Genomic DNA, 20,372 nt, shown 5'->3' on the forward strand with positions numbered 1-20,372 from the left:
AAAAAAAAAAAAAAGCAGGAAAACATATGACTATGTGTGGAAAATATAGAGGGAGAAGCCCACACCTCAGGCTGAAGTGTTGCCGAAGTTATCCCAAACAGCACAGAAGATTTATTTTGAGTGCCATACTTTGGTTCCCCTCTGGCCTCTGTGATCTGAATGAATTAGGAAAGGGGAAAAATGTCATTTCAAAATGCAAATAAACACACAAGAGGGATTCTTTTTTTTTTTTTTAGACCAGAGTAAACAAGCTGCTCTTTTCATTTCAGTTGGCACACCTGAGCATGGCTTATTAAATATGTACACATCTGAAGAGGACTTTTTCTGACAATGAAAACGAAATACATTAAGACAGTGGTTCCCAACCTTTTTTGGCTCGTGACCCCATTTTAACATTACAAATTTCTGGTGACCCCAGACATTCAAAACAAACTTTTTTTTTTTTGTTTGAATTAATTGCTTTTTGATCATGTAATAGTTTTCTATACTATGTTGCAAATAAACATTATATTTAGTCCATATAATGTATATTATTATGGACGGAGGCAGAAAAGCCAGGTGTAGATTACTGCACAAAGTGAGAATTTTATTTTCCTTGGTCAGGATATGTACAGTCAGTCCAGCTTGGATTTACAAGGCTGACAATTAATACGGAACAAACAAGAACTCAAACTATGAATTATGAAAGAGCTGCAGCATCTGAAACCGACCACAATGAACATTTGGAAGATAAACAGTACCGCAGTGCTTCAGTATTAGCTTCAGTTTGTCATATCTTTTATGTATTGGGATTGTCTCTCTCAACTCACCATATATTTTTTATTAGTAAGTAGTTTTTTTTCTTGTTTCTGTTTATTTTACTAGAAATTTCAGGCGACCCCATTTGAATTCCCAGCGACCCCACATGGGATCCCGACCCCAAGGTTGAAAAACACTGCATTAAGAGCTTCCTTGGGAGCGTGAACGCCAGCATAAAACACACTGCAAAAACAAACCTCTGCAAAACAAATCACACATCTGCTTAAAGTCCAATTTTTTGTTTTTTGCTTCACTTATTTGGCTAAAACTGCTTCCTGAGGCTGCGCAAATTTTTATCAAAAGCTCAATTTCAGCTATTCCGGTTGTTGACGTTGTCTTCTAACCTACTCTGCTGACTGGCGTTCAGATTAGCATTTAATGCCAGACGACCAATTTTAAAAGATCCAAGCATCAACGATAAGATAAGACACTAATGGCCAGTGAAATGAATTCGGCAGGCCAACATAACAGAGGGGGGAATACCGGAGTCCCAAAGCTTCCCAGGTAATTGGAGTGCAGTATAGTGTTTTTTACTCCAAAGCACAGCTCTTCTGGTGACCTTGTAGGCTGAAAACTTAGAAGAGGTATGGAGAGAGAGAGCGATTGAGGGGGGGATGATACTCTTATGTCCAAGGTTTACGATTATCTTCAGGATTTTTCATCATTACTCTCAGTGCATTACCATAACAGAGAACGTTTGGAGTGTTAGCGCCAGCCTGTCTTCCCTCATTTCGGTTGTAACTGCAGGGTTGAGCTTTCAGGACACACTTATTATTCATGTCACTTAAAAGCAGCCCATTTAGGATTTTCTTCAGATATAGAATGCATTTTCAGATAAATTGCGATAATGATCACTTGTGCAGTTTCCTGTAGACTCTGTGAGATACTTTCTATCGCCATGTCTAATTGTCACATTTTTGATAAGCTGTCATGAAAAAAGGATTTCACTTTGATAATGTCGAGGTATGGGTTGTCAATCCAAAAACCCCTAATTTAACCAAATGAAGGGATAAAGTGGATAATCGAGAATAGTGTTTATCGACTGTGAAGTCTTTTTTACTGTTTGATACAGTAGCACATCTGCGGATCCATATTTTATGAATATGTAAAGACCGTTGTGGGAGTTGTGTGAAAATCCTCAGCTTGGGCGTTAAAACTGAAAAACTGCATTTTCCCAAACATGTCAAAATCAGAAGTATAACTTAACTTTTAGTGCACGGGTGTTAAACATGCGGCCCGGGGGCCAAATCTGGCCTGCCAAAGGGTCCAGTCTGGCCCTTGGGATGAATTTGTGAAATGTAAAAGTTACACTAAGATATGAACAATCCTTTTAGTTCAGGTTCCACATTCAGACCAATTCAGTCTCAAGCAGGCAGGGACAATAAAATACTATCATGACAACATAGAAATAATGACAACTCCAAATTGTTCTCTTTGTCAATGTAAATAGTTTCATTTGTTTACACTAAAACAAAGTATAATTTCACAAAAAATGTGAATAACCTGAACAAATATGAACAACCTGAAGTGTCTTAACCCTTAGGGGTCCACAGTCACGGCCTCGTGACTGAATCACATGACATATTCAACACGTCATAGCGTTGGAAGTCGGTCACGTCGACCACTGGGGTGAATTGCATTCAAAAGTGCGGACTTGAAACACTCTCCCTCTTTCATTCGATGTCAATAGAGCAAATACAACCGGAGATATGACGGTTTGAACTCAGAGCAAACAATCGTGAGTAAAAATATGAAAATGAGGTGGAACGGGCGTTATATTTCTGACCATATCTACGTAATTTTTTGTCCTTTTTCTAAACGGAAAAAACTGGCTGAATCTGCGGAGTCTAATCCATAGACTGCATTAGCATTACAGGTAAGGGCGAGAATAACCCCACCTGAACCAGATGCAGAAACCGTGAGGACCGGGGGGGTAAGAAAACTGGATAAAGCGCTTTTGTAAAGATCTGCTTTTATGTCAAATATTTGAGTGTAGTTTTAATTTATTACAATTTTAATTTTATAAACCTAATATTTGGAACCAAAATTCACTTTTCAAGTCTTTGAAATGGTTCGTTAACCATCAATAACCATAAATAATCATGTTATTTATACAATAAATTATATACATTTTTCAAATCGGATTTTACTTTTTTTTTTGTGTTTTTTGGCCTTTTCTGTTGATAAAGTAGCTTAAAGTGAAAAAAATAATAGATGAGATAGATGAAGTTGTGCTGAAAAAAAAAAAAAAAAGATACCAAACATGGGTATAGTAAACATTTCTGTATATAGTATATACAGGTAAAATCAAAAGTACTCAAAAACAACCAAAATAGGCTCGGATCCCTAAAGGTTAAGAGAAGTAAGTGCAATTTTACCAATCTTCTGCCGGTTACTAAATGTTTTGTGTATTTGTAGATCCACTGTGATCTATAAGTTATAATGTAAACGTGTAAATGACAAACTAAGGCATAATATTGTTAAAATTACACTTATTTTTTTCAGTTTGTTCACGTTATTCACATTGTCTGGAAGGATAGTTTGTAGATGGAAACATTTTCATGATGTAATTTTACTTTTTTCACTCTAAAACATAGACAAAAGTTTGGAGTTGACATTATTTATATATTATTATGTTATTATTTTAGTGGTCCGGCACCACTTTAGATCAAATTTAGCTGAATGTGGACCCTGTTTTAGTGCATCATCATCATTATCAATCTCCTTCCTGAGTAAACTGCTTAAATTTTCATCTCTAGAATGATACGGTCGGTGGAAATACTGAGCTGTGATGTTGTGTAAATTGTTTGTGCCTTGGTACCAGTTTTCCGTGGCTTAAAAGGAGGTCAGAGGAGACTGAAGCAGTGAGTCAGTGCTTCTGTAAAGATATTTATGAGGCCAATATGACACGGCTGATATGGCAGAGTCTAGAGGTCATATAAGTGATAAAAGGGTAAAGGCAGATACAGCTCAGCAGCTCAGTGTTTGTCTGTGTCTGTAGCCAATCCCACAATGGAGAAACAACACGGAGTAAGATATAGTTCTGTCGTTAAAGGTTCGATTTCATCTTATGATCTCTGTTGCGTGCCATTGCCTCTCGCTCTATCACCCAGTTGTTAGCTGTTACTCTTTAGTGCGTGCTCCCCAAAGACAAAGAAACAAAGACTGGGCTTTTATTATCCTGAGCCATACAAAGCAGGTGGTATTCTCCAAACCTTAATAAGACAAAGTTTTGATAATGGTAGTGTACTCATATATTGTTTTCGTCACCTTAACACCTTTGGCGCCTGTGTCTCCGACTAAAAAAACATACAGACACGTACCTCAATTACTGTGCTATTTCTGTGGCGCTACCTTCCAGTGACACTCGGCTCAAACCAGTTGGGATTAATTAGTGACTCGACACACACACACATGCTTCACACACATAACAAGTGCAGCTTCATCTGTGTCATTTGATGCATTATACACAAACACATGGGTAGAGATTAAACACATTGACACACATGCGTAAATTCACTTTTCGCTACTCATTTACAACCGGTCTTGCAAAACATACACGCCACACAATGTATAATCATCCATCAGATACAGGATGTGAAAAGCCTCCAGAACAGCATGTTGCCAATAAACACCCCTCCTCCTCCTGTAATTACCTCACTCTTCATTTCACACCTTGTGTATGCACCTCATATCTCCCTGTGTCACAGTGTTACTGCTCAGCTCCGGCACGAGGCGATACCTGTCCGCACTAATAAGAAATGTGATCTTGCATTTAGTTTATAGTCTTTTCCAAACAGCGGGAAGAAGACGGATAAGAATTTATTTCCGTCACATTAATTTTATTACATAGTGAGTCATCCAGAAAAGCATAATACAGTCATTGTTTTTGTTTTGTTTGTTTTTACACCAGTAGGGATGTAATGATTACCGGTATAACGATAAACCATGGTAAAATTGCCAACGGTTAGTATTACCGTTTAAATTCGAATTATCATGATAACTGTGTTTGATTACCGCAGTTATCCAGAGAAAAGGCCTATGTAAAGATCTGCTTTAATGTCAAATATTTGAGTATAGTTTTAATTTATTACAATTTTAATTTTATATACCTAATATTTAGAACCAATATTCACTTTTAAAGTCTTTGAAAAGGTTTGTTAAGCATCTTTGTGCTATTTATGCAATAGATTATATACATTTTTTAAATTGGATTTTATATTTTTTTGTGTGTTTTCTGGCCTTTTGTGTTGGTATAGTAGGTTAAAGTGAAAAAATAATAGGCAGATGATATAGATGAAGTTGTGCTGAAAAAAAAACATACCAAACATGGGTATAGTAAACATTTGTTTATATAGTATATAAAGGCAAAATCAAAAGGACTGAAAATGGCCAAAATAGGCTCAGACCACTAAGGGTTAATATTTGAATGTGTCTGCCAACATTGTGCCAATTATTTTATTTGTTTTTTTCATTGTTGTTTTTGTTTTTTTTCAAAATACAACTTGGTTAAATTATTTCAATATGTGTATAAGTGCTTTTTGAACATTTTGAGCACAATTTCAATAATACCGCGATAATAATGATAACCGTGATAATTTTGGTCACAATAACTGTGATATGAAATTTTCATATCGTTACATCCCTATATACCAGTGGTTCCCAGCCTTTTTTGGCTCGTGACCCCATTTTAACATCATAAATTTCTGGCGACCCCAGACTTTCAAAACTGAGACTTTTTTTTTTTTTTTGCTAAAATTAATTTGTTTTTGATCATGTAATAGTTTGGTATAGTATGTTACAAAAAACGTTAATTCTAGAGGACATTTAGTCTATATCATGTATATTATTATGGAAGGAGGCAGAAAAGCCAGGTGTAGATTACTGCACGAAGTGAGAATTTTATTTTCCTTGGTCAGGATATGTACAGTCAGTCCAGCTTGGATTTACAAGGCTGACAATTAATACTGAGCAAACAAGAACTCAAACTATAAATTATGAAAGAGCTGCAGCATCTGAAACTGACCACAATGAACATTTGACAGATAAACAGAACCACAGTGCTTCAGTTTCAGCTTCAGAGTTTGTCTTGTCTTTTATGTATTGTGATTTTCTCTGTCAGCTCACCGTATATTTTTTGTTAGTAAGTTGTTGTTGTTTTTTTCAATTACTAGAAATTTCATAATCGAAAAAAAAAAAAAAAAGTGTCAGCCCTTCGATGAACTGGTGAAATGTCCAGGGTGTACCCTGCCTTCGCCCATAAGAAGCTGGGATAGGCTCCAAGTGACCCCTGTGACCCTAGTGACGATAAAGCAGGTTCAGAAAATGAATAAATTAATAGAAATTTCAGCCGACCCCAAGGCTGAAAAACACTGTCTTATGCCCAAACCCATGAACATTCCCACCCTGTTGCACCATAAAAAAGATGATAATTGACAATAATAATAATAAAGAAATAAAAAATAAGGAACACATATTCGTCACAGACTCGTATTAATAAGACGACTCTGGAATAAGTGAAGTATCTCCCTCTTTTATGTGATTCAGAACAGGTTGCTAGGCACTGTAAAACTTATTGGCACATCCTCTTATAGAATATCTAATATATTTGCAATGTTAAATCATGGAAAACATCCAGAAACCAAGATTTAAATGTTGGAGGTTGTTTGTCTTTCCATTTTCCATCACATTAATCTAACAGATTTCAGAAGGTCCTGCGGTTTAAATAAATAAATAAAAACTCGATTTTCACGACTGATAGAAAAATGATGCCGTGCTTGTTTAAAATGACATATTTAGCATTTTGTGTCGCGGCGTTTGTGTTCCTAAATTCCACAGTCTGTGAGGACAAGCCGTAACTCCTGTCAGGCTGTGTTGGGGCGACCGGGGGTTGTGCTGTGCTCTGCTGACTTTGATAGAAATAAAGCCACTGACAGGTTTTTAAAGACAAGCTGTCGACAGCCATAACCTTGAGGTTGTTGGAGTGTTTGTGAGTGTAGGTGTGTGTTGTATGTTTACATGATTGTATTCCAGAGATGTGATGAGGTTACAAACTACAGTATAGAGAATAAATGTGCTGAGGTAAGGCCGATATTTAAAGAATGGAAGGAAGGGGATATAACAGGAAATAATAAAACTTGTAAGTGTAATGAGCCTTTACCTGATATATGTTAAAACTCATAGCTCTGCACATGTAAGGGGGGGGGGGGGGGGGGGGGGGGGGAGAAGATTATCTGGACTCAAGATACTCGAGGGTTCACATCAGAGGACTCACGGGCTGAGCTCGTGTGGGAGTACGTTTGGGAGGATGAGAAAGAAAATTTACATCTGTGCATTAGCTGTGTGTGTTTGTGAGTGTGTGGATTGCCATTGTTTATTCTATCGGCAGCTGATGCTTGTTTTCTGCAGCCGCCTCTGTAGTGGCAACTCATTAGCATAGTGATAATGACAGATAGAAAAGGTTGCCAATGTCAGCACACCAAGTTTTTTACACAGTCAAAACAGCAAGTTTGGAGTTTAGAGGAAGTACAAACTCTAAGTGCGTATGCATCTTTAATTTGATGGATTTTATCCACTACTTACTGCACTGTACTACTGTTCGTGCACAAGCTGGAAATTTCAAAGGGTGACTTAAGCTGAAAAGTCCGGCTTTATTGACCTCATGTGCTTAAAATAATACTGCATCTCTGGCCATTCGCTCGGATCGCATTCCATTACACAGTCGCCAGAAAGAACGCTATTGTGCATTTCTGAAAACAACAGATGCATTTTTTATTTATTTATTACCTCCACCAAGGAAGGGCGAAGGTTATGTTTTCATCAGGATTTGTTTGTTTGTCTGTTAGCAAGATAACTAAAAAAGTTACGGACAGATTTGGATGAAATTTTCAGGAAATGTTGATACTGGCACAAAGAACAAATTGCACTGGTCAACAACAAATTTATTGTTTCAGTTTTTTGAGCTGATTTAGGATAATTTTGGTGTGCTGAATCCAAAAATCACATTCATTTTGCTCAATCAGGTCAACTTTCTGAACTATGCTACATATTGGCTTTTTAACATTTTTGCTTACATTTATGGGCATTTTCACATCATATGATACAAAATTCTTTCATATTTCTTGCAATAAACGAGTTCTGAAGATTTTACTTTTGCCAATTCATGATTAATGTTTTTTTTAATATTACAGGTGAATGAAATGGCTTCGACCAGAAGATCTTGCAAAAATAAGCCTGACGTATTCTGCTACATCTGCGGTGAATACACCATTGTACCTAACGGGAATCCTGTTAGAAAATGATTTTTTTTCTCTTAAAACCTATTTTGGGTGAGAACTACAGGGTGGGGAAGCAAAATTTACAATGAACATTTAGTTGTTTTTCTCAGCAGGCACTACGTCAATTGTTTTGAAACCAAACATATATTGATGTCATAATCATACCTAACACTATTATCCATACCTTTTCAGAAACTTTTGCCCATATGAGTAATCAGGAAAGCAAACGTCAAAGAGTGTGTGATTTGCTGAATGCACTCGTCACACCAAAGGAGATTTCAAAAATAGTTGGAGTGTCCATATAGACTGTTTATAATGGAAAGAAGAGAATGACTATGAGTAAAACTATTACAAGAAAGTCTGGAAGATACTATTAAAGAAGAATGGGAGAAGTTGTCACCCGAATATTTGAGGAACACTTGCGCAAGTTTCAGGAAGCGTGTGAAGGCAGTTATTGAGAAAGAAGGAGGACACATAGAATAAAAACATTTTCTATTATGTACATTTTCTTGTGGTAAATAAATTCTCATGACTTTCAATAAACTAATTGGTCATACACTGTCTTTCAATCCCTGCCTCAAAATATTGTACATTTTTCTTCCCCACCCTGTATATAAAAAAATCAACTGATAAAGTCACAAAAATGTAATCAATTTTGTGAGAAGATCAGATTTTTCAAAATCAAATTAGCAAAAAAACCCTGACCTGATTGAGAAAAACAGATGTCATTTTTGGATTTAGCGGTGCAAAATGGTCCTCATTCAGTTGAAAAAACCTAGACAACTTGCAAAAAACATTTTTTTGTAACCCAGTGTTATTAAATTTTGGTGGTGATCGTGTGTATGTGTGTGTGTGTGTGTGTGTGGGGGGGGGGGGGGGGGGTGATTTGCCTTAGCGGAGGTCTGCGCTATTTATTTTACCTTTATTTATCCAGGAAGCCCCATAGAGATTAGGAATCTCTTTTGTAAGGGAGACCTGGCCAATGTAGCAGCCATACAAAGTCAATGATCAGTTTATCAATTCATCTGCCATTTTTTTTTTGCCTTCCTTCAGTTGGCAGGAAGTGGTTCAGTGGTGGGGTGGTTAATATACAAAACCCAGAGCTTCATTCATTGTCAATTTTTAATATATTTGAGTCTTTCCATGAAACTGGGCTTATTTTGATATCTGGTACTTTGCCAGGTTTTTAGACCCAATAATAAAAGAAAAATTTAGACATATTTCCCCCCAGGATGTACCTAATGATGACCTCAGATAAATGCAAAAAAAATTATACTCTTTCTCTGAGCCATCCCAGAATTGACAAATTTTTAATCAAATATTAGGGCCAAAAATAGGACCAAAATTTGGACATGAAAAGCTACCTAGGTGTTTATCTGGAAAACATGGTTTGAAATGGTCTTATATACCGCTATAAATAAAGACACTGGGTTAAATGTGACCATCCTGGTGGTTTTTTCTAATCCAGACATGCAGGTTTTTCATGAATCTGCAGTCTCATTCCAGGTTTGTGTGTAACCCATCGCGTCCCCTCGAGTTACATGCTGAACCTGCCCATTTAAATACAAATAAATTGCGATTGATTTTGCAACAGAGGTCATTTTTGTGATTCCCAAAATGCACCTCTGAGAGAATAAAGAGATATTTGATAAAAAAATAGTAGCGCATAATTTTTGTGTCCTTTTTTCCGTGTTACATGCAGATTTTTGAATAAAAATACGTGTTTTATCTGAAAAATAGTTTCTCTTTTATCTCAGTAAATATTTATTTTTAAAACAGACCCAAAGTGCTTCCAAACTTGCTTCATAACATTAGTCTACATCTGGTTTGAATTTTTAGCCCCTCTGTCCTGCTTTTACGTACCAGTTTCATAGAAGCACCCATTTACATTTGCATCTTTCGTCTTCAGTAAAACTCATAGCTGCTTATTTTGGAGTCGGTCAAAAAAACACTGTGTCTTACAGTCATCAAGTGCCGCATCAGCTGATCATTTACATTATGGCTCTGAAGCTATTATGCAAATTATAGTGTAATGTAATGTAGCTTTAAAAGTTGTTTCCTGGTGGTTCTCATCCCAACTCGTAGTGTTAGTTTTCCTCACTATTGGAGACCAGTAGAGTAACTCACTACTCCCTCTAGTGGTCACTTAAATCCACCCATAAATGTAATATCTAGTGCTTTTATTTCAACATTTTAATGCTATTTTTTTTTTTTTTTTTTTTTTTTTTTTTAATCATTTACTTTTTTTCTAAATACAAATACAACACACAGCCCCTTTAAGGTCTTGATATCCTTCCCTAACCACAAACATAATCCTCTTTTTCTAACCATTTAATATTCTAAGATGAGCTGACAGTTCTGTACCCACTTAAGCCCAGTTGTACCTGAGGCAGTCATAGTTCCATCTGCGCGACCACAGTAAAACTATGCAACACTTGCAGCAACATACACATTCTATACATCCATGTGAACAGAAGAATGTCACCTAAAAACTCATTCATAAATCTACAAACCAATGTGACAAACTTTAACACTAAGCACATCCAACATTACAAGTATTATTTCTGTGCCACTAAAAGTCACTGAATGAGACAAATAAGACCAAAAATAAAGATTGCATTATGAAGCAAGGATCCTGAATTGTGTCTTACCTTTGCTGTTTTCTGACCATAATCTGGTTTAACTTCTGCCATCAACTGCCATTGTTGTGTGTTACATTGAAATGATTCCCACTGGAAACAGGCTTTTCACCCTTTATAGGGCACTGATGGAAATACTCTGAATTTCAAACATCATAACAAAACTTTACTTTTGTGAAATTTTTCAAAATTTTTTCTTGTTATGGTGAAAAGTCAATGAAGTTCCCATATTTGGTTTATTGCCCGTAAGTGGCAAAAAATAAAATAAATCCAAGAAGTGTATATATATATATATATATAAACAAAAAATAAACTAGAGAAACACATGAGAAATGCTAGGAACATGTTTATGTTTATGTTTATGCATTTGGCAGATGCTTTTTTCCAAAGCGACTTACAGGAGAAAACCAATCAAATCACTCAATCAAATTTTATTTACAGGGTGGGGAAGCAAAATGTACAATATTTTGAGGCAGGGATTGAAAGACAGTGTATGACCAATTAGTTTATTGAAAGTCATGAGAATTTATTTGCCACAAGAAAATTTACATAATAGAAAATGTTTTTATTCTATGTGTCCTCCTTCTTTCTCAATAACTGCCTTCACACGCTTCCTGAAACTTGCGCAAGTGTTCCTCAAATATTCGGGTGACAACTTCTCCCATTCTTTTTTAATAGTATCTTTAAGAAAGTCGACATTGCTGTGTGATGTTCTATTGGTAGCATGTTCTAAAACGCCCCAAATAGCAGAATCCAGAGGGTTTAGATCTGGGCTAGAAGGCGGCCATAAACATGATTCCCAAAAATTGCTAAAGTTGGATTTGTTGCTGTTGTCAACAAGTGTTTTGGTGTTCTTGTGTAAGATTTTAACTTCAAATCATATTTTACTGCATTTCTAACGGTCTTGTTGTCTACCTCAAGTTCAATTGCCATTTTTCTCATGGATTTGGTTGGATCCTTTAGGATTTTGAATTTGAGAGCTTTGGTACGTTTTTTGTTGCTTCCTCCACTTCCAGACTTTCTCGTAATAGTTTTGCTCATAGTCATTCTCTTCTTTCCATTATAAACAGTCTTTATGGACACTCCAACTATTTTTGAAATCTCCTTTGGTGTGACGAGTGCATTCAGCAAATCACACACTCTTTGACGTTTGCTTTCCTGATTACTCATATGGGCAAAAGTTTCTGAAAAGGTATGGATAATAGTGTTAGGTATGATTATGACATCAATATATGTTTGGTTTCAAAACAATTGATGTAGTGCCTGCTGAGAAAAAACAACTAAATGTTCATTGTAAATTTTGCTTCCCCACCCTGTACATAGTGCCAGATCACAACAAAAAAGTTATCTCATGTTACTTTATATATAGAGTTGGTCAAAACCAGACTCTAAGCCAATTTCCAGAAACCCAACAGAATCCTCCAGGAGCAAACACTTGTGACTGGTGACAGTGGTGAGGAAAAACTTCCCTTTAAGAGCAGAAACCTCGAGCAGACCCAGACTCCTGGAGGATGGACAACTGCCTTGACCAGTTGGGGTTAAAGAGAGAGTGTAAAGACAGAGAAAAAGAGAGAGTGATAGAGATAGAGACTGGGGGAGAGGGGGAGAAGGGGGAGACACATGGAGGCAGTTGAGGATAAGTGAGTGGTGATGATGATGAAGGCAGGAGAGAGGCAGGACCACCGCAGCAGGTCCAGAGATAATCCTGGGAAAATCTGTGATAATCCTGGGAAAAACCTTATTGTATTTTAGAACATTAGAACAGTGTTTTTCAACCTTGGGGTCGGGACCCCACGTGGGGTTGCCTGAAATTTCTAGTAATTGATAAAAATAAAAATAAAAATCTTACAAATAAAAAATACATGGTGAGTTGAGAGAGACAATCACAATCCAGAAAAGACATGACAAACTGTGAAGCTGAAACTGAAGCACTGTGGTTCTGTTTATCTTTCAAATGTTCATTGTGGTCAGTTTCAGATGCTGCAGCTCTTTCATAATTCATATTTTCAGTTCTTGTTTGTTCAGTATTAATTGTAAATCACAGCTGGACTGACTGTACATATCCTGACCAAGGAAAATAAAATTCTCCCTTTGTGCAGTAATCTACACCTGGCTTTTCTGCCTCCGTCCATAATAATAATATACATTATATAGACTAAATGCCATCTAAAATAAATGTTTATTTCCAACATAGTATAGCAAACTATTACATGATCAAAAACAAATTAATTTTAGCAAAAAAAAAAAGAAAAAAGTCTCTGTTTTAAATGTCTGGGGTCGCCAGAAATTTGTGATGTTAAAATGGTGTCACGAGCCAAAAAAAGGTTGGGAACCACTGCGTTAGAACATCACTTTTAGAACATTCGACCAACATAAGTGCTGACGCAGACCCCTGTCTACATCCGCATTATCCCTTTGAACATCATTTGTTACATTAATACTGTAACATGAGAATTCATTGGTGGTTAATGGCTCATTCTTTATGAAATGAGACAGCAGGATTTAGACAGATGTGTAAATGTGTAAATAATAATTCTGCAAATATAAATGTAAATAGTTATTTGGGTAAACACTGTCTATATATATATATTTTTAACAAATACATGAATTAACTTATTACTTGTGATTTATTTCACTGTTAAACCTTGTATTTCTTCAACATAAATTACTTTAACTTCTGAGCCTTACAGTACCATTACTTCATGGTACCTAACAAAGCAGGTCCACTCACTGTTCATGCAGGGGTGGACCTTACAGACCCTGTAGACCACATTGGACCTGACATTGTTGACTCACTGTCCTCACTGTAACTATTGCTGTGAGTGTCTTGTAATGCATGTGTAAATGACCAAAATCAGTCACTTGCCCGATAAAGGGTTAAGTGAGTTATACATTGTTGTGAATGGACAGTATATATTCACATACATACCAAAAGCACCATGAGCAGGTCAAACACTATAACTTAAAAATATAGAAATCTTGCAGCATGACCGCCAGCAAGGTTTCATCTGATTATATTAGAACAGGGGTGTCAAACTCATTTTGGTTCAGGGTCCATATTTAGCCCAATTTGATCTCAAGCGGGCCAGACTAGTAAAATAATGACTTAATAACCTGTAAATAATGACAAATCCAAGTTTTTCATTTTGTTTTAGTACAAAAAACCCCCAATTAAATTATGAAAATATTTGCATTTTACAAAAAAGATGTGAATAACATGAAAAAACAGAAATTTCATTTGAAAAATGTGTGCAATTTTAACAATATTATGCCTCGACTTATTATTTTTGCATGTACATTTACACACAGTGTTACATAAACATTTGGTAACAGGCAGAATATTGTTAAAATTTTGGAGTTTGGAACTAAAATTTGAACAATTTCTACAATATTCCATCTGTTACTATTAACACAACAATCACAACAGATCACAGTGGATCCATAAATGCACCAAACATTTAGTAACAGGCAGAATATTTTTCAAATTGCACATTTTGGGTTGTTCATCTTTGCTTTTATTTATGCATTTATTTGTGTTTTATTGTGACAGAATAGTTTTGTAAATGTAAATATTTTCACAGTGTAATGTTATTTTTTTTCACTTATATTTTTCCACATAATTTTTCACAAAGAAAATTTGTAGTTGTCATTATTTATGGGTTATTGTGTTGTTTTTTTTTACTTGAGATCACATTGGTCTGTATGTGGAACCTGAACCAAAATGATTTGGACAACCTGGACTGTTCAGGTTCATTTTTGGACTTTTATCCTGCGGGCCAGAATGGAACCTTTGGCGGGCCAGATTTGGTCCCGGGGCCTCATGTTTGACACCTGTATTCGAACATTTATTTTATTTTTTTACAGATTTGTATGAGTGAAAACATTTTTTTTTTTAACTTATATTTTATTAGTTTTAAAAGAACAACAACAAAAAGAAAACACAACAACATGAATAAGTCTGGGTAGCACAGTCTTATCAATTATTTTGCTTATATAATGTCCGTTTTTTCCACTTTTTGTTCATTTGTGGTTCTTGTAGTCTAGATCTGTGTGTTAGTTTTTCCATTAGAAATATGTCCTCAATCGTATTTATCCATTGATCCTTTGATGGTACGTTCATCTTCCCCCAATTCCTTGTTATACATTTTTTTGCAACTATCAGCATCACCTTTACCAAATATTTATCGTATTCACATATAGTGCCATCACCCAAGTTGCATAAATAAAGAATTTCAGGTTTCTTTGGAATTGTGTATCCTAATACTTGACATAGGACATTGCAGATCATTTCCCAACATTCCGAAAGTTTTAAACATTTCCAAAAAAACATTACAATGGTCAACATCCATCTCCCCGCATTCTCTCCAACATTCCTGATGCCTCTGTAACTGTTTACTTTTAAACTTGGGTGTAATAAAAAATCTTATAAGGTTTTTCCAGGCAAATTCCCTCCATGTCCGAGAGCTAGTAGTTGTATGAAGTAATTTCCACATGTTTAGCCAATCTATATCATCAATTTCTATGTCAAATTCTCTTTCCCATTTCACTTTTACATAGTAAGTTGTTTGCTTATCGAGATTTATTAAAGCTCTATATAATGCTGAGATTATCCTAATAGTATGTCCAGTATAATAGTCCAGTATGAACCATCCAGACCACTCAGGTCATCTGGTGCAGGTCTGCTCTGTGTTCCCAAAGTCAGAACTAAACATGGAGAATCAGCGTTCAGTTTCTATGCTCCATATATCTGGAACAAACTACCAGAAAATATCAGGTCTGCTGAGTGTCTGAGTTCTTTTAAGTCAAGGTTAAAGACTCACCTGTTCACTGCTGCCTTTGACTAAAAGGCTTTGGACTTTTTAAATTTTATATTCTCTTTGAAACTCTGCACTGCAACTCTTACTTTAATATGTGTGTTTTTATTTTTATTTTATTTTATTCTATTTTTTTTTTTTTTTTGATTTTATGTGTTGTTTTCTTACTTGCTGTTTTTAATCACCTTTTACATGTTTCTTTTATAATGTTTTAAATGTGTTTCTTTTTGTTTCTTTTATTTCAATGTCCTGTCTGAAGCACCTTGAATTGCCTTGTTGCTGAAATGTGCTATACAAATAAACTTGCCTTGCCTTGCCTAATATTGCTATCTTTATATGCTTTAGTCATGATTTGAACCACATCGCTCTCTTCCATGGAGGGTCCCACCTGTATTTCCCCTTTATAATAGTCTCTCATTTGAAGATAATGGAAAAAAATCATGTTTCTCAAACTGATATTTTTGTGTGAGTGAAAACAGTTTTTAGTGCTCATATAAACTAGCATAACGTGTCTTCTCTTCCAGGTGACTGCTGCTATTCTGCAAACAAAACGAGACATTCTCTGGATATGTGATTGTTTTGATTGGATGTCGATGAAGGAACAAGGACAACAATCTGTACGGATTTTCATTTACACAGAACAAAGACGCCTGAATTGACTTGGCTTGTGTACCATTTGGATCATTTATGTACAAGCCAAACTGAAGATATCTACAGTACACCTGGCTCAGTCAAGCATTTAAGCGCATTCCACTCATTTCCTGTCAGTCACAGCTCATATTAATATTCAGATTTTCAGGATTATATTTGAAGTGAAAGACTGGCCATTGGGTAAATTTCTCAAACCAAAGGATTGAGTTTTGTCTGTGGTGGTGGCGGCCTTACACATCAGGGTGGGAGAGGCAGCAGGATGCCTGAACTGGATAACTTTCCCCCCCTGAGGGACCACCGAGGCCCCGGGTCGGGCCTCAACGGTCCGGCTGACCCGGCTCAGATTCAGCACAGCATCCTGGAGGAGCAGGTGGAGCTGTGGTGGTTCAGAGATCCAGGGAAGTCTGTGCTCTGCTACTGCGTGGCTGTGCTGTTGATCCTGGGCTGTGGGCTGGGCGGAGTGGGCCTTCTCTCGACCACCACCAGCGTGTCGAGCGAATGGAGGCTGGGTGCGGGGACGGCCCTCTGCCTGCTGGCCCTGGGGGTCCTCCTCAAGCAGCTGCTCAGCTCTGCAGTCCAGGACATGAATTGCGTTCGCAGCAGACAGCGGATCGACATGCTGAAAAGTGGCGGTTTATCAGATCTCCTTGTGGTTTTGATCACTGGGCTCTCGCTGCTGATTTGCGGAGGGGTTCTACTACGACTGGCCTTGGCAAACCACATGCCGAAGCCCGGACAAGCCCTCAATGACATGTACATCTCTGGAGTGGTTTTACTCGCTGGAGGAGGCGCTGCAGTGGTGGGTGTGGGAATATACTCTGTTGTGGTGGTCCTTCTAGAGAGGACAAGGCACGGACGAAGGCTGGTAGACCGGGTTTTGAATATCTTCACTGTCTCTGGACACATGGACCGCCAGGCTCGCAGAGAGACCACGTCCAGTCTGGCTAACCTCATCTGATATGTACCCACACTAAAGCTGTGTATTTTGGCCCTGGACTCTCTGTGTCAGATCATTTAGCCTCAAGTAAATTAGAGCGAGCTTCTTGTCCAAACATTACAAGAAATCTGGTTTAAACAAAGATCCATTTCTTACATGCTTTTGCTTTATCACCAGCTGATTAGAGTGTGTTTGAAGAAAGAGAAACGAGTGGAATGAGTAATGTCTGCTTTATTAAGATGTTAGTAATAAACTGTCAAAGAGAACAAGGGTGAAAGTAATAGCCAAAGGAGCAGACTGTGAGAGTGTAGGCCAGGGGTGTCAAACTCATTTTAGTTCAGGGGCCAAATTCCACTGAATTTGATCTGAAATGGGCCAAACCAGTAAAATAATAACATAATAATATATAAATAACGTCACCTCCAAACTTTTCTCTATGTTTTAGAGCAAAAAAAGAGTAAATTTACATTATGAGAAGGTTTATATCTAGAAACTATCCTTTCAAACAATGTGGATAATATGAACAAATTGAAAAAAATAAGTGTCATTTTAACAATATTATGCCTCGGTTTATTATTTACATATGTACATTATAACTTACAGACAGTGTTGGGCAAATTACTTTAACCCTTTCATGCATGAATTATGAGAACCTTAATCAAGATTTTTTTTTTCCTGAGTATTTTTATTCCTCTTTAGGCATGAAAAAAAAAAAAACAATGGGATTGAATTTTTTTTTTTTTTTTTTTTTAAATCAACCTGTTTTTCATGGAGTTATAAGAATGTCCCCTCAGCTACACCATGAATTTTATTCTTGAAGCAAAGAAACATGTACTTAAAACTCAATATCATAAAGTGATATGAAAACAGTGAAATGAAACCATGTGTAATGCAGCTAATCTGATGTTTTCTCACATTTTAACATATTCTAACACTAGTTATTACTCACTTCATGGAAATAATCTGCAAAAAATAAATATGATCAATTGATTTCCACTCAAGAACCAAACAAAGAACATCAAAGTTACAATAATGGTATGAATTGCAGTTTATGAGATGATGCATAAGTGTCCACTGTGTTGGTTGATATGGAACTAAAACAACAAAACCCATGAATATACAAGATTAAAGCTGTAGAGTAACTGTCCGCTGTAGTGACCACTATGCATGAAAGGGTTAAAAAAAAAAAAAGTAATCAATTATAGTTACTAGTTACACTACCAGGCAAAAGTTTGGACTCACCTGTTTTTTCTTTATTTTCATGACTATTTCCATTGTAGATTCTCACTGAAGGCATCAAAACTATGAATGAACACATATGGAATTATGTAGTTTAAAAAGATGTGACAAAACTCAAAGCATGTTTTATATTTTAGATTCTTCAAAATAGCCACATTTTGCTTTTATTACTGCTTTGTGCATTCTTGGCATTCTGTCGATGAGCTTCATGAGGTAATCACCTGAAATGTTTTCCAAAAGTCTGGAAGGAGTTCCAAATGATGCTGAGCACTTGTTGGCCATCTGTGGTCCATCTCATGTCATTTAAATAAGAAGGTGAGTCCAAACTTTTGCCTGGTAGTGTACTTTCCCAAAAAGTAATCAAATTAGTAACGGAATTACTCCTTTATAAATGTAATTAGTTACCAGGGAAAGTAATTATTGCATTACTTTTTTAAAAAAAAACCTTCAAATATGTAAAAGGAAACTGATTTTTGGGCGTGTTTCACAGGCCAGTTGCATAGAGCAGAACAGCAGACAAGTACTGAATACCATGACTGTGGTGAGGCTGGGGTCCACCAGGGCCCGGCTGGGGTCCACCAGGGCCCAGCTTTTCCACCATTTAAGGGGATCTGCATTTATAGGAAGAACATGCTCCTCCACTTTTTTCAGTCGCTCCTCCCTGTAGATAATATCTCCATTCCAGTCAGTCGGACTCTCACTGACAACTCCTCCCCTAGGTTAAACTGCGCACCACATTTCACTACCGGTAACAGTAACGGTGTTGTAACATTTCAAACAGTACTTCATTAGATTACCTGTTACTGGAAAACAATTTTTAACGCCGTTATTCCCAACACTGCTTACAAATCACTGTGGCTCTACAAATACACAAAACATTTAGATAACAGGCAGAATCTTGTTAAAATTGCACTTACTTCTCTTAAGACATTTCAGGTTGTTCATATTTGTTCAGGTTATTCACAATTTTTGCGAAATTTTACTCTGTTTTAGTGTAAATACATGAAAATATTTACATTTACAAAGAGAAAAAATGGAGTTGTCATTATTTATATGTTATTATGATAGTATTTTACTGGTCCTGCCCACTGTAGATTGAATTAGTCTGAATGTGGAACCTGAACTAAAAGGATTGTTAATATCAGTGTAATTTTTGCATTTCACAAATTCCTCCCAAAGGCCGGACTGGACCCTTTGGCGGGCCGGATTTGGGCCCCGGGCCACATGTTTGACACCTGGTGATAGTTGGTTCACACTGCAGCTGAGAGTCTGAGAGACTGTAGCATGTACTTTACATGTAATCTGTATTTGAAATAGAACAACAGCGTTTTATTTTTACTCCAAACTAAAAAGCACACACTTTTGCTGAAAAAACAGACTCTACTTGATGCGATTGTTTATCTGGATCAGCAGCGGATTTGGATGTGAAGGCCTCGTGTGACCAAACTTAACGAGACAAATGGATGTGATTTATATTAAATTCCTCTCCTTAGGATGGGTTTAAAGAAAAAACGTTGTAAGCAAAAGACTGAACAGATAATATTTAGTTTTACAAATGGATGATCATACTTATATAGTGAACCTAATGATCATGTTTCCTGTTTAAGTGTCCTTGAGCCACACATCTGACTACTACCTGCTCTGTCATTGTGAATAAAATGGTTAATATGTAAACGGCAGTTACAGAACGGGTGATAAAGTATAATCTTTCCTTGATTCTTGGAAAAATCCTCACTCTGTCTGTGTTTACATGAAGAGATGAAAATATTCCGCAGACTAATACACGTCTGAGTCCAAACGGTCAGAGGATGAAAGGCTCCTCTTGGCTGAACTCCTGATATTGTAACAGCTTATTGGACTGAATTCTCCTTGTGATCTCATTTTTTTTTTTTTTTTTTTTTTTTTTTAACTTGTTTTTTTGGTAATAATTTTACATAATTAATGCAGTAGGATTGTGGTGTTTGTGATAGACCAGATCAAAACTTCACTGTAATATTTGCCTGTGCACATGATACAA

At 36.5% G+C, this 20,372-nt stretch overlaps 1 protein-coding gene across 1 annotated transcript in view; it reads left to right on the forward strand.

Annotated features, from left to right (window-relative positions):
* The window catches only part of tmem125a (transmembrane protein 125a), a 39,313-nt gene extending 19,446 nt beyond the window's left edge, over positions 1 to 19,867 (forward strand). Inside the window, exons 3-5 of the mRNA XM_030132202.1 lie at positions 6,507 to 6,509; positions 16,053 to 17,436; positions 19,601 to 19,867. Coding sequence (XP_029988062.1) covers positions 16,439 to 17,137 — 699 coding nt within the window. The 5' untranslated portion in view covers positions 6,507 to 6,509; positions 16,053 to 16,438 and the 3' untranslated portion in view covers positions 17,138 to 17,436; positions 19,601 to 19,867. The remainder of the gene's footprint in view (positions 1 to 6,506; positions 6,510 to 16,052; positions 17,437 to 19,600) is intronic.
* Positions 19,868 to 20,372: the final 505 nt, after the last annotated feature.

The sequence above is a fragment of the Sphaeramia orbicularis genome, chromosome 4, assembly GCF_902148855.1.
Source record: "Sphaeramia orbicularis chromosome 4, fSphaOr1.1, whole genome shotgun sequence".
Taxonomy (NCBI): Eukaryota; Metazoa; Chordata; class Actinopteri; order Kurtiformes; family Apogonidae; genus Sphaeramia; species Sphaeramia orbicularis.